Below are 14,462 nucleotides of genomic sequence, written 5' to 3' on the forward strand. Positions count from 1 at the left end.
GGTCCTGGTCCCGGCAGCCTCAGGGCTCAGCGGGTGGCGCCGCCGCTCCCTCCCGCCGCACAGGTAAGCGGCGCCCGGCGGGGAGCGGCCAATGGCGCGGCTCGGCCGCCGCCGCCAGCCAATGGGAGAGCGCCTGGCGGCGGCCCCATGGAAATGTGCCTGGTGGGGAGCCAATGGGGCGCGGCCGGGCCGCGGGCGGCGCTTTATCAGTGCCAGGGCCGGCAGCGGTGGCTGCCGCCCGTCCCTCCCTCGCTCTTTCCCTTCCCGCTCCGGGCCCCGTCGTCCCCGCCGCGCAGCATGGCCGGGCTGGGCGGCGGCCCCGCTGCCTTCGGGCGCTGCACGCACGCCGTGGTGCGGGCGCTGCCCGAGTCGCTGTGCCGGCAGGCGCTGCGCACCACGGCGGGCCCCGAGGTGGACTTTGCCCGCGCGGAGCGGGAGCACCAGCTGTACGTGGGCGTGCTGCGGGGCAAGCTGGGGCTGCAGGTGATGGAGCTGCCGGCCGACGAGAGCCTCCCCGACTGCGTTTTTGTGGAGGATGTGGCCGTGGTCTGCGAGGAGACGGCGCTCCTCACCCGCCCGGGCGCGCCCAGCCGCAGGAAGGAGGTGTGGTTGGGTGGGGGCCGGGCGGGAGGAGCGGGAATCTCGCCGTGCAGGTGGGCTCGGGGCGGCCGCTCCCTCGGGCGTGTCCCCGGGCCCGCCCCGGAGCTCCGGCCGGAGCGATACGGGAGGCGGCGGCGGTGGCAAGGATCGCTCTCGGGGCAGCACCTCTCCTCGGTGGGGTCGGCGCGGCGGGCCCAGGGCAGCGGCTCTGTCCGTGCCGCCGGCTGTCAGCGCCCGCTGCCGCGGATCCCGGGGTGCGCCGTGTAGCGGTGTTCGCCCCTGGACACGAGTGGTCGGTGTGAGCGATGAGTCATCCTGTCTGGGGCGTGCGGGCTCCCGCTCCCCTCCAGCTTGCCCCACTGGGTCCTGCGGGATGGGTTGCGGGTGGCCGGGAAGGTTTGTGCCCGTGCTGCAGCGTTGCTCGGTCCAGACCCCATTGTGTGAGGTGTCCAGCTTGAGCTCCTTGCTCCTTGGGCAGCGCGTTGCCAGTACGATAACTGTGGCCACTGCCTGGTGCACCGGAGCTGGTGTTCGTCTTGCTGTACTCAGTACTGGCCTGAATGCCCTTGAACCTGGTGTCGTCTTCCCCGTGCAGCCACTGCAGGCTCTGGGCTGGAGGTGTGCGGAGGTGACGGGCACACACAGGCCGTCCCTTTGGAGAGTGCTGGAAAGGATGGGCAGCTGCAGGAGACATATCTTAGGTATTCTTGGGACTTTTTAAACACACCCAGTCCATTCATAAACTAGTTTATCAGGCAGTACATGCATTGAAATGCCACTCAGTTATCTCCCCAATAAATTAAGCGTTACCCTGTTTGAAGCTGCAAAACTACCACACTGGCAACCTGCTTTCCTGTAAGTATGTCTAAGCATAACCTCTTGCCTTGTTTTGCAGTTCCCATCATTTCTGTGGTGCCATACTTCCTCTTGTGATCCACAAGCATGTGCTGTTGGGACAGGGCTAGGCCACCAGCTGTAGTGTAGTAGTAGCTGCTCTTGGCCATCGAGTGCAGTGGATGAGTATTTTTGCAATAACAAAGTATTTTAGCAATAGCAAAGTTTACTTGAATTTTGTCCAACACTGTAACAGCCTGTGATGCTGCACAGGCCTTGTACACAGGTATTTCTCTGTTCAGAACCACATCTATTTACTCTTTGAAGCACATCTGAATACTCTAAAAGGTGACAGCATCAGGGCAAAGTGTGTTTACCACATGCTGCTCTTAGAAGTGGCTGTTTCTCAACCAAAGTCCAAGGGAGTTTTCACTGGTTCTTCCCATGACTCACTGGTATGTAGCTATGTGACTGCCATTGCCATTTGCACAATTTTCCCTTTAAAAGAAATACCTCGGTTATTGCACTTGGTGCAAATTCAATAACTGAGACACTTTTCCTAAAGGGAAAGTTGTGCAAATTCACAAGCGTGTGGGGAATCAGCTCTGGCTCAGGGTGTCTGTTTTGAGGTCTCAAATTATGCCAAAGCACAGTGAATTACAAAAGACAAGACACAGCAGCAGAGGTGAATATGATATGGCTGGGACTATTTGCTTTACCTTTTAAGGTGCTGCAAGGAGATTAAAAAGCATGAAATGAGGAAGTAAAGATTGTGGGGTGGTACTTACTCTCCACAAAGAAGCAGATTAAGTTCTCTTCAGTGTCTCTAGTTGACCTGGCTTGACAAAGGCATTTAAGGCAAGGTTGCAGGAGTAATGGGGGAGAGTTACTGATGTCTGAGTCAGAGAGAAGGGGGATGCTGAACCCTCGAGCAAAACAATCGTGGTGCTAGATGCGGGTACCTGACAGAATTTAAACCCCAGTACCTGGCCTTAAAACTAGCAAATTAAGCACCAAATTAGTTGGATCTTGCCTGTTATAAGTACTAGTCAGGTGAAGTAAAGCTTTTTTTGTTTTTAACACAAGATGTCATATTTACTTTTGTATTCCAAAATATGTTAAATCGTTTTAAACAACAATTAGATGCTATTTCCCAGGATCCACAGAAATTAGAATTGTGCTGCAGGGTATGCATATGGTAACAATTTGTCATTGAATGACATAGTTTATTGTCAGACTGAGAAAAATACAAAATCTATTCTTTTAATATTCTGGGGTTTTTGCTTGGGCTGTGCCTTCTGGGCCTGAGACCAGGTTTCTTATTGATCATCATTCTGTATTTTGAATGAACTAGTAATTCAGAAGTGATTTAAAAGTAAAGGCTGAATGTAGTAAATTTTAAGTGCAAGCAACAGATTTACTTCTTTCTTTGAGCAACTTATCCATGCAGGGTCATGAATCAAGAGGAGAGAAAAAGCTTTGAAGCGTAATTTGAACCTTATTAGTTTTCATGAATTGATGGAGCAATCCCTCCCCTGAGTTTTCTGTCAAGTAAATATGAAAAAATAATTGAACAAATATCCTTTTAAAGCTATACCAATGCATTGCCATGCGGTGTAGCTTTTGTCTGAACATGTAACTCTTATTTATAACAATGCTTTTTCCTGGGAATATCATTACAGCAGTGCTTTGCAGAGGGGTAGAAGATGCTTATTTCTGTGGGATGATGCCCGGCTGCTCCTGGTCCCTCTCTGAGGCACCCATCTCCTAGGGTGGCCTCCCTTGTCCTCACACATTGACTGTGAGCAAGCAGCTGTGTTTAGTGAGTCTGCTTTGAGTAGTTAGTGACCAGGGTGTCATTTTCAAAACAGTAAGATGATCAAGGCTTTAGAAAGCAGAAATGTGTACATGAGTGCTTTGCCTAGAGCTCTCCGTGCTGTGGTGGAGGTCTGGGCAGCGTGCCTTGGGCATCTTGGATAACCTTGCTTTCCTAAGGAGCCCCCCAAGAAGCTGCAGTGTTTCTTGTAGCATCCTGAGGGGGTGTTTGCCATTGTAGTCAGCGTTTCTCTGCTCTTGCTGAGTTCAGCCCTGGTTCTGGAGGTACCAGCTGCAGGTGCTCAGACTGTCCATGCTCTGAGGCCTGGTGGTTCCACTGCTAGAAAAACAGAAGGACTGAGCCCTTCTGTATGCTGCCTCTGAAAGACTTCTACCTCAGCTGGCATGTGAAAGTGAGCCAAGGTTGTTGTACATTGTAACTCATGTGGTCAGCTGGGTGATGGAGTGGTAAAGAGGGTGGATGCAGTCTGTGAACAGCTCCAGTTTCTCAAAGTGCAATCTTTTACTTTTTTTATGCAAGATAAGTGCAAACCCATTAATATTTTAGCAGTACAGTTGGTATACGCTTGGCTGAACTTGGTTAACATAAAGCCTGACTCCTGAGCATGCAGTCCTGATCTGAGCATCCCTATGAGGCAGGACTGAGCCAGTCTTGCTTGCTGATCTCTTAGCTGGTTAATGGATTTATGTACAGAGCAGATGGGAGCATTGGAAGAAGAAAGGGATGAGGGAAACAGAGTTGTAGGGTCCCATTTCTGCAAAGCATAGAGGAAGAGCTTATGTTCAGGAAAGCTGCCAAGAGGCACGTGGTAGCTCAGGCCCTGAAGCCTGACCAGAGCAGTGAAAGTTGAAAGGCACAGGGGGCTGCCAAGGTGCATCCCAGACACAGCAATCTGGTTGAATACACAGCTGAAGCAGTGTTGTTTCAGGTGGTTTGTGCCTCCTGATAGATCGTCTGCCAGATGTGTGCACTTGAGCAGCATTCCCCATCTCCCTTTTGTCATGCTACTAAAAAACCATAATGCAATATTTAAGAAGTGATGTGCTGTGCTCTTTCACTGACTAGACTCCTTATTAAGACAGCTTGTCATCAGTTACTGTAACATGTTAATGCAGCAGGCAAAATTTCTACAGTAGTTTGTAATAGCATTGATTGAGCTTTCAGGAGTAATAAATGCTATTGCTTACCCCTTCAGCACCATGGGATTCTTTCCTGGTTGTCTGTCTGGAACAAAATAAAATCTGGGGTTATGTATGTTCTTGCTCCAAGTTATTGTAGGGAGAAAAAAAAGAGTTGAATTAAATTTAGTTGTGTTCAGTCAGTATCTGGGAAAGAGCCCAGTATTTTTTTAGTAAAATAGAAAATTAGTCATGCGTTTAATATGTTTGCAATAGTCACTTATTTCAAAGCATTATGTTTCTGTGTTATCAACTTTGGAACTTAGTTTAAAATTCATAGTTGCTGGGGAGTTTTGGATTTGGTAGAAAGGTAAAGAAGGTAAAGGCTTTCAGAATAAGCCAGAGGTAGATTGCTAATGTGGATAAGTTGATGTTTGGTTTAGCTGTGTGCAGTCACCAGTATGCTTCATATTCGAGTTGAATAACTCCAATAGAAATGTTGCAATTGCTGATCAGCTTGCCAGTTCTAGCACCTTTTGTTCCAGCAGTGTGTTCTCAGTTGTTTTTCCTCTAGTGTAAACTCTGTCCCCTTCTGAATACAACGGGGTTAGTTACTGAGAAGAGCCCTGATCAGCACAGTGCTCTTACTGCTTAAGTTGTCTTAATGCGCCTGGGATAGCACAAAACTGCAGTTCCACCCTTTCTGTGCTTATGCAGACAGATGGAATTGCAAAAGCTCAGCAAAATGCACTCAGTGACCTGGCCTCTTCTCAGCTGCCACACAGAGAAGGGAGAACAGCTAGTGCAGGGGAAGCTTCAGGAGCTGCTGCAGAAAAGTTTTCTGTGGTTCTGTCCATGGTCTTTGAGAAGAAACTTCCACCCCTGCTGTTCCCCACTCCTTCAAGACCCACTGGGAAAAAATTGTGGGGCTGCATTCCTGTGGTGTAGGAGTATAGATGGTCCTTCCACAGTGAGCACAGGCCATCAGCAGTAAAGGGGTGTGTTTGTCAAATCCCATCCTCTCAACAGGCATTGGGGAAGCCTTCTAATTGCCTTTTGGGTGTCTCTGGGTACCTTTTCACTAATCTGCTTGCCGTGTGCCATGTCCACCATCAGTGTTTCTGCAGAGCTTCCATGTAGTCTGGGCCAGGTAACCTGCTTCTCAGTGCTGAGCACCCTCACCTGCCCCCCCCCCCCACACACACCCTATGTAGCTTCTGCCCCACTGTGCAGCTGCAGGTAAACTGGAGTTTGCACCCTGTGTTGGGCTGCAGTCCCAGCTGCAGCTTATTGCTTGCAGGGATGACTCTTGGACCAGTTGATGGAAGCTTACCAAAAAAAAGAAGGTAAAAAGAGTTAAGTAATACTGCATAGCTACTGAGAGATGTGAGACACTTCCTCCACTCCCTTTGTAGACCTAGACAGTTCTGTAGTGTAATGATGTGTACTGCAAAGTAATATAAATACTAGGTTCAGGAGAAACAGATTCAAGGCTCTGCTAGCTCCTGAACTTAATTAGGTTATGTGGTTTTTATTTTATTTTATAGCTCATGTTAGTATGAAGAACTTGTATTTGCTGACTAATCACTTAAACCAGCATCTCTCTGAACAACTGTCAAAGATCAGTATCATTTCCATGGATTATTAGCACTTGCTGATCACTAGAGAGACAAGATATTAAATGTTTTATTACCACTTTAAATAATTTATAGCTCTTTAAGCTGTCATAACAAATAGTGGGGGTCTTGCACATTTGCACTGACCCCTTTGCACATCCTTATTGTGATTTATTCTTAATGTTGCAGACTAATGTTGGTGTTCTGCCTAGAAAGCTTATGATAGATAGCTCAGGGGTTGCCCCTATCATTGCTTACCACTTAAAACAGCAGGTCAGTAACCATAGGTAGGAGCTTTACATGGAGTTTGACAAAAAAATTAGGAATGGCGCTAGGTACCTTTCTGCCCTCTTGTCAGATGTTTTCCCTTTCTTGAATACATTTCCCATTCTACACTGAGGCATATATATGCTCCTTTAGCTTATCCTTTTCATCATCTCAGTCTAACCTCAACATTAGAGTGAAAGCAAGCAAGGTATTGTATTTGTTTCATTTTCAATTATGCTGAAAACAAGTTGAGAAGTACCAGTCAGGCATTAGATAAGATGTATAGCTGAGTTTTAATGTGAGTTTTGGTTTTCTTTTGCATAACAGTTGGCAGAACAAAATGTAATATTCGTCCACAAAGTGTGGACAGGCTGTCTCCAGGAGCAAACAGGTGATGACCCTTGTGGAGTACAAAAGGTAATGAAATATCTCTTGAAAATCCATGTTGATGTTTTCTTTAATATATTTCACTGACTTTCATTTTCAGTGTTTTGTTATTGGCGTTCAACTTAACTGAAAAGCACCCACGAGAGGACAAAATCTTCTTAAACAGTAGTTAAGTTTGCTCTTGCCCAGTATTGAGAAGGCCACTATCAGGTAGACCTGTATCAGGAACCCAAGTAGTAGTAGTATCAGTAGATAGAAGTAGGGATGTTTTAACCTCCTAACAGACTATTTCAAAAGCAGTTTGATTTGTTTCTGTGACTCTGCCCCTTCACTGCTGATCTAGTTCTGACCCTTCATTATTAGGGCTGACACTTCGGGTCAACTGCATTTTTTCATTATCAATTTTGTTTCTGTGATCACAGATTTAATGAAAATGTTAGGAAGCAGCTTTAGTCAGATCAATGTAAGTGGACTGCATTCATCATAATTGGTTTCTATCTATAGAACTGTGAAACCATCCTTAAGGACAGTCTAGGAGCAACTTTGGTTTCATGCTTTTCTAGCAGAGGCAGTATTTAGACATTGTTAATGTGATGTGAAGTTTTTCAGGAATATTAAAGTTGCTGTCCAGAAGATTAAAAAAAGGCACAACTCAAATTAAATGCCTGTTCTTAATCTCCTGTGGACACTGATTATTGCGCAGGCCTGATGTCAGCTTTTGTACCTTGTTAATCACTTTTCCTTTAGGTGCAATAAATAGTCCTGGGTAAGATTATGGTTCAGTGCAAATGGTTAGAGGTGCCAAGTAACTGCAAGCATCTCCTCAGAAAAGAGCCTTTTCTGCTACTCTGACCTATACATGTGGGTTGGAGCTACCCTGCTCCTTCCCCAAGAGATTACTGCCCAGGCTTTCAAACTGAACCTAAATCTTTGGTAACTGCATCACTTAAAAGCATTGTAAAAACTAGTTTACTGCCTGGTGGAATTCTTGATTTGCTGTTCAAAGGAGAGTTCGTAACATCCTCAATTTAGTGTGCCTAATAGGTTTTTTAATCCTATGCTCCCTACAAGCCTACAGCACCTTACACCCTCTGCAAAAGAGAGGATTGGTATGCAGACTGTAGTGCTGTCCTGCTTATCATGGGATCTGACAGCATCTCTGAGAGTGGTGGAGCAGAGCACGTGATGCAGAAGAGCTCCTGCATGCTCTGAGATGCTTTGGTGTGGGGAGCAGTGCGGAGACCCAACAAGGTCCCCCCTGGGGCTTCCTGTGCCATAGCAGCAGCACAAGCAGCAGCTCCTCCCAGCACTGTGCCAGAACACACATACTTATGGACACAAATAGATCTTCATTTTCTCTCCTGTGCCTCCCACATGCTTCCACTTGTGAACCCACCTAGGTCCTAGTGTTTCTCCACCTGGGCCCCTTTCTTGTTCTCCACCTCCAATCTGACCTTCAGTAGCCCCTGTGCGCTGCTCCCCTAAGCCAGGGTCCTGGTGTGGCCTGCCCAACCTGCTCCTGTGCTGAGCATGGCTCTAATGCTGCTGGGCTGCCCTGGACTTCCCACGGGAAGCTGGGATGGCATTCCCACCAGAGGGGCACAGCTCTGCAGGGCTGTGGTTGAGGCCACAGTGCTGATAATAGTGTGTGAAGGTGCCTGTTTTGTCACTTGATTGAAGTTATTTAAATGGGATTAGTTCCCATTTCCACTAACCTGTGTATTAGAGGTTTATACAGCATTTGCAGTGAGCAGTGTGGGGTCAAGTCTTGTAGCTGACATGGGGCTTTTCTCGTAAAGTTCTTTGTCTTGAGAAAAGGTGCACAAGGTCCTTTCCTCTGCTTTCTAGGAAGAAACATGTCTCATGTTTTCACACAATGTTATTTGTCTAGTTATGTATCTAAACCAAGGGAACAGGTATTCCTTCATCTCAGTATCTTTTAAATGCTTAGGGGTTTTGCAGGGCCTTCTGGCAGTTGACTTTTTAAGGGCAGTAATCTTTACTTTCTGGTGCCAGGTTGACTGGGCTCACTTGTCCCAGTGCTGCATCTTGCCAAGCTTCTAAGGTTCTGATTATTTTATTAAAAATTCCTAATGTTGTATATAAAACCATCATGATAACCTTGATGCTAATTCAGGAAGAATTCAAGAATACAAGTCTGAGCTCTGGTGGTGGACAGGCTGGTTCATCGTAAAACATACATCTGACATAAAAACATAAGAGGCAGAGACAAAAATGTGTGCTCTTAGTTTTTCTCCCCAGACTGCCTTCAATCAACAAGTCCAGTTGTGTCCTTAACAAACTCACTGCTTTCAATTGTGCCTTTTTGGTGAAGTGACCACGGCATGCAACTCAATGCAAGAATGATTGGTCTAAACACTGACTTTTTATTAAAATAAACACATGCAGACTTTAATTTCTTCCAGTGTTACTGTTATTTTTCCCTTGCTGGTTTCTCCAGAGTGACTCTGGAGTGCCCTGCATCAGCACAGGGTGACTCCACTGAGGATGCTCTGGGATGTGGCCATACAGAAAGCTTTAACTTCCCATACTTCACTCATACTGAGTATTTTGTGAGTTTATGAGCTCAGATTAACCCAGGAAAACACTGTCTATGCTTATGTGGTGTTCAGTTTTCAGAGGATTTCTTGGCTTTGTCAGAAGTCTCCTGGCAAGTAGGGCTGGATCAAAAATGTGGATCTGATTATTTAGTGTCTGATCTGAAACACAAGTCACTTATACAAAGTGGAGTCTCCCCTGTAAGTTTTATCACTACATACAAACTTTTGAGGAGGTCATTTCTTGTGGCAGGCTTGCAGAAGTTGGTGGCTGCAGAGAATGAAAAAGAATTTTCTTTCTTACCAAGGAAGAAAATACTGCCAGTAATTACTGATCATTAGTTGCTTTTAAAATAAAAATGTGGGGTTTTTGTTTGTTGTTTTTTTTTAAAAGCATATCTCTAGTGAATCAAGTTTGTGATGCAAGAGCTTTATTCTTGGTATTTGATCTTGGCAGTCATAGCTCTAGGCTGGAAATAAATGATGAGGCCACAGCATCAGGTTGCAACATCTTACCACCTCTTTTGTTATTTGGAGTTCATCTTTCAAGAAAAATTAAATGATCTATGGCTGAGATGTACCTGAGTCAAGTCTTGTATCAGTCTGAGGCTGCTGGTCAGATACCAGCCAGGTGATCAGACTGTAATGTGTCATTTTTTTTGTCATTTTTCAATCAATAGCAGAACTAGACTAAAAAATAGCTTAAGACTTGCAGAACTCATTTTCATTTCAGTAGTTATTCAGCATTTTGGACTACCTTTAAAAATAAAAATTGATCATTTGTTTCTGGAAGGTTTATGTATGTTAATAGTGAAGGAACTGGCTTTCCATGTCTGTCTCTGGATGCTAACTGAAATTCTCTGGCCAGATGAAATTGTCGCAGCTCAGTCCCAGCTGGCCATTGAAGCAAACTGAAACAAGGCTGCCACACAATTGGACGCTATTCTTGGTGTTGTGATTGATTTCTGCTTTTCTCTTTCCTTTTCCTGAGGCTAAATACAAGAGCCGTGAGGGAAGCTGAATCCTGTACCTCATAGAAAGGGGGATCTTACAGGACCAGAACTGCCTTGTGCATTTGTCTATGAAGTATGATCGATGGCCTTTGAGCCACAGACTAGCAGCCAGGAGAGCCATCACCTCCATGCAAACCCAAGCTAGAAAGGCTTTGAAATGGATCTGGCTTTTTAGTCTACTGTCCAGAAATAGCAAGCTATGTCTTATTTAAAAAGACATTTATTTACAAAAGTAAAAATGTTTACCAGTAAACTCCAGACCATGCTTCTCTGTAAGGGTGAGACAATAGTCCTGTGCAGGAGTTAATTTTGCAAACAGTAAAAGGGTTTCAGAGAGATTCACAAACAGCTGAGCATCTGTCACTCACTTTAAAACAGTAAAAGTGGTGAATCTTTAGTATCTACTGTCTTTCCAGCACTGTACAGAGGAGAGCTGGTGTGCCTGTTGACAGTCACTAGATATCTGCTGAAGTTTAATGCACTTGTTCATGCCTTGGTATCTTCCACAATCTGTTATTGGGAATAATAGTCCATATGCCAGTGAAGTGCAGGAGCAAGAGCTGAAGTGAGCAATGCTGTTAAAAGATAAAAAGAAACTGATAGAGACAGTAGATATTGATGAAAGATTATATTAATTAGACACCTGTATTTTTTTGGTAAACACTGAAGTCTTTTACAAATTTGCCTGCTTATTTACCATGGGGTAAGTCCTGTAGCCACATGTATTCAGGAACTTCCAAATGTGGTGGTTTGTTGGAGCAGAGGGTGTTAGAGAAGGAAGAACAGAGTTATGAGAGACCCTTTTCCATGCAACTTCTGTGTGCAATAGCTCAAAATGTATTCAAAAAACACCTGGTTTCAGTGTACTTTCTAGAAGAAGTCAGGCAGACACTACTCTGCTGTTGGCTTTAGTGATCTGTCCAATGTTTTCAAACTTTTGATCTACTTTTAAGGAAGGAAACTGTCTAAAAATGTAAAACCCCACCAGTGCAGGAAAAGCAGTCATGGCAGAAGTTAGGGTAGAAGAGACATGAGCACTCTAAACTGATATGAAAAAAGGGTGTAGGAGTGACCTAAGAGTCTGTGTAGGGGAGAGTCCTTGTCACACTTTATGTATTGTGTAGGATGCCATGACCTTGGTGCAAGTGCAACCGTGAAGTTCCCATCCATATAAAATGGAGGGTCAGTAGTGCCTGACAGCAGTCTCTCATTTTTATGATCCTTAAACCATGTATTTCTGTTAATCCTCCTCTTGTTCTGGGATGTGAAGTTACTGTCACACAGTAAAAGCAGCTTGCCTTGACTGCAGGGCTGTGGCTCAGTCCCCTCAGGTTTCCAAAACTTTTATATGCTATATAACTCCAGCAGTTTTGAAAGGCCATTTTTTTTTTACTGGACTTGAATTCATTATTCATCTGTACCTAAAATGCTGTGTAAGGTTCTGGTTACCCTCTCTGGAAATGCAGTGTAAGCAGAAAATGTAGGGGTGGACAAGAAGACCTTCCTGCAGTGTAGGACTGCTGCTCTATGAAGTGATGCTAATTAGATAAATGCCTTCAGCTCAGAGTTATTTTGGTCAGGGGAGGTAGGGATAGAAAAGCTCTACAATATCTTAAGTGGTACAGAGAAAATGAGCTGGGAATGATAGTAAGAAACTTGAAGGAGAAGGAAGTACTTTGTCATGTAGTGAACAACTGAACTGCCAGATTCGTTGCCAGGATGTTGTGGGATCCAGAAATACAGCTGGATGTCAACTAATGAGAGAGAAATCCATCAATAGCTGTTTAACACTTTGATCCAAATGCAATATCTGGCTTGGGAAATATGTACACTGCCTCCTACAATGAGCTGGGGAAAATACACTGATGAGAGCAGGACTCTATACTTGTCCTCTTTCAGTTTTTCTTCCCTTAACCTGCTAGTGCTGACTGCTGTTGGAGTTAGGCTCCTTGGATATACAGCTCTGCCTGACCCATTTAAGCTGTCCATGTATTATGAATAAGCTGTAATACTGATAGCTGTTTAGCAGACTCATAATGAGTCACTTGCTGTGATCCTGAAGGTCACGAGTTGTCCAGGGACTGGTCCAGGGAGGCAGCTGCCCAGCCTTAACCCTGCAGAGATCTTACTGGTGTTTCTGTCCCACCAGGCAAGGGGAATCTGTGTTCAGACTTAATGAGGAAGTTTGATGGCATTAGACAGGCGATTACTAGCACCAGAAATAGGTGCTCTGAGGCCAAGTGATGATTTATTTTTCTTCCCTGCCTCAGTGCATCCATCCTAGAAAAGAGAGTAGAAAATGGAATGATTCCACCATTAAGACAGGCAGAGATATTTTTCATTAACACTATTAAAAGGATTTTTTTCCCCCTTAGCAAGGCAGATCAACCCTAAGAAACAGTGCATACTTTGTAAAGCAGAGATTTCTCATTGGGTAGTACTGCTTCTAGCTTTCCACATCAGCTGTGAAAACATATTGCCATCCAAGCTTTGCAAAATGATTCTTAGAAAGGCCTAGCAATGAATACTTGGCATACAGAGGTTTGATATAATGAGAGCCAGGCTTAATGTTATGGAAGAGGGTGTCCTAGAAGAGCCTTTGCAGGAAGATACTGGAGGGAATGGTCTCCTTGGGGCCCTGGGGTCTGTTACTGTGGGGCAGTTGATACCGTACCAGTTTGTGTTGTGGAGATGAGGGACAGGCTTTTCCTGAATAGCCTGATACAGATTGAGTGACCTGAAAAAAAATACTAGCATCAGTTATAGGAAATAGTTGTTAATTTCCAGAATGCAAGGAGCCTTTTGGAAAAGGTGCTGTACTTTTCTGCCTTTACACCCTCGCTTCACAGATAATTGAATCACTAAAAATTTGCAAAGCGGAACTGCAAACAGCAGACTTGGGGGCTATTTCTAGATGGTGAATGGCAGGCTGCCAGGAGTGGCATCCATCTTGTTATCTGAGATAAGGGATGTTCATAGAACATCCTGAAAGCCATTTCTGACAGATGAGTATCCAGCCAGCCATGCATTGCACAGGGCTTTCACAGGAACAGGACTGGATTTGGTGTGGCTAGGGTTAGATGGTAAGTACTCTTCTGTTGCTGTATTTCCAAAAGTTCTCCCATCAGCCCTTTATATGGAAGTCTGTCATGGACCCTGAGCAAACAGGGACTGTGAGAGTCTGAGACCTGTTGGTGTTAGAGCCTGACAAGGGCTGTTGTGCTGTATCTCTGTTTGCATTGGTGCATGTAGCTTGGCTGTAGTAAATGCTCCCTATGGGTTTGCCTGACTGGGTAGCTGAAGCTGTGGATCTCCTGTAGCCCGGATTGCTGTGGCACCATAATCTGATCATGCAGGATGACTGGAGATTATTGAAGGTAAGTACCAGAGAAGGTGAAACTAATACAATGAAAGGGTGACTGCTATACAGGCTCTGACAAAGGCAGCTGGGCTTGTGGTACCAGTGGAAAAATGCTCCTGTGGCTGTTCCCTCTGCTAGCAGTGAGCTTGTCCTGTCACTCCTGAGGCTTGCCATTTCATGTCCTGGTTTTGCTATTTCCTGAGCATGGCTTTATCTTTGTCATTTTCTATCCTTAGGGGAGCCTTGGCACAGAGTCAGCAGCCACCAGAAACCACCAAAAGCTTTTGTGCAGTTGAAATCTGCTGTGTCCACACTTCATCTTGAAGACTAAAGGCACTGCTTATAATTCTGCACCAGGCTTCTCTGATTTTAACCTAGTTTCCACTTTGCTTAGTTTTCTTACCCTCTTTACAGTGTTGCTGTGCATAACCAGAAGCCTCATGGGACTCCCTAAAGGTCTGCCAGCCCTTCAATGTGCAGCAGTGTTCCCAAAAGTTTTTAAGAAACATTTGTGTATCTGCAGGTTGGAATGTAAACAATGGGCTGCTAATAAAATACTGTGTAAGGTCTTATTCAGGTCTATATAAAACCTGAGACCATATCTAAAAATAGTACCCTGTTTTGCATTCCTGAAAGCAGATGCACCACATACCTACATCTGCCATTGAAGTGCCAGGCTGGTATCAAACTGTTCTTCTTGGGAGAGGTATGAAAAATACTGAAAACCCATTTAAATTTCATTAGCTTTACAAAATACGTAATGACAATTATGTTAAATATTTAAACATATAGAATGGGTTGCAGCCTTAGTACCAGCAAGAGGCACCCAGTATGGGAAGCAACCTAGTTTGCACTGGGGGGAGTACAAGCA

The 14,462-nt window shown here is 45.0% G+C and overlaps 1 protein-coding gene across 2 annotated transcripts in view; it reads left to right on the top strand.

The window, feature by feature from the left end:
* The first annotated feature begins 245 nt into the window (after positions 1-245).
* DDAH1 (dimethylarginine dimethylaminohydrolase 1) overlaps positions 246-14,462 on the top strand; it is a 56,432-nt gene continuing 42,215 nt past the window's right edge. The window contains exons 1-2 of one of the 2 annotated variants that reach the window (XM_030455481.1): positions 246-338; positions 396-603. In XM_030455481.1, coding sequence (XP_030311341.1) covers positions 298-338; positions 396-603 — 249 coding nt within the window. In that variant the 5' untranslated portion in view covers positions 246-297. Of the gene's footprint in view, positions 604-14,462 lie in introns of both variants that reach the window. The other variant, XM_030455480.1, reaches the window with a different exon arrangement.

Source organism: Calypte anna, chromosome 8, assembly GCF_003957555.1.
Source record: "Calypte anna isolate BGI_N300 chromosome 8, bCalAnn1_v1.p, whole genome shotgun sequence".
Taxonomy (NCBI): Eukaryota; Metazoa; Chordata; class Aves; order Apodiformes; family Trochilidae; genus Calypte; species Calypte anna.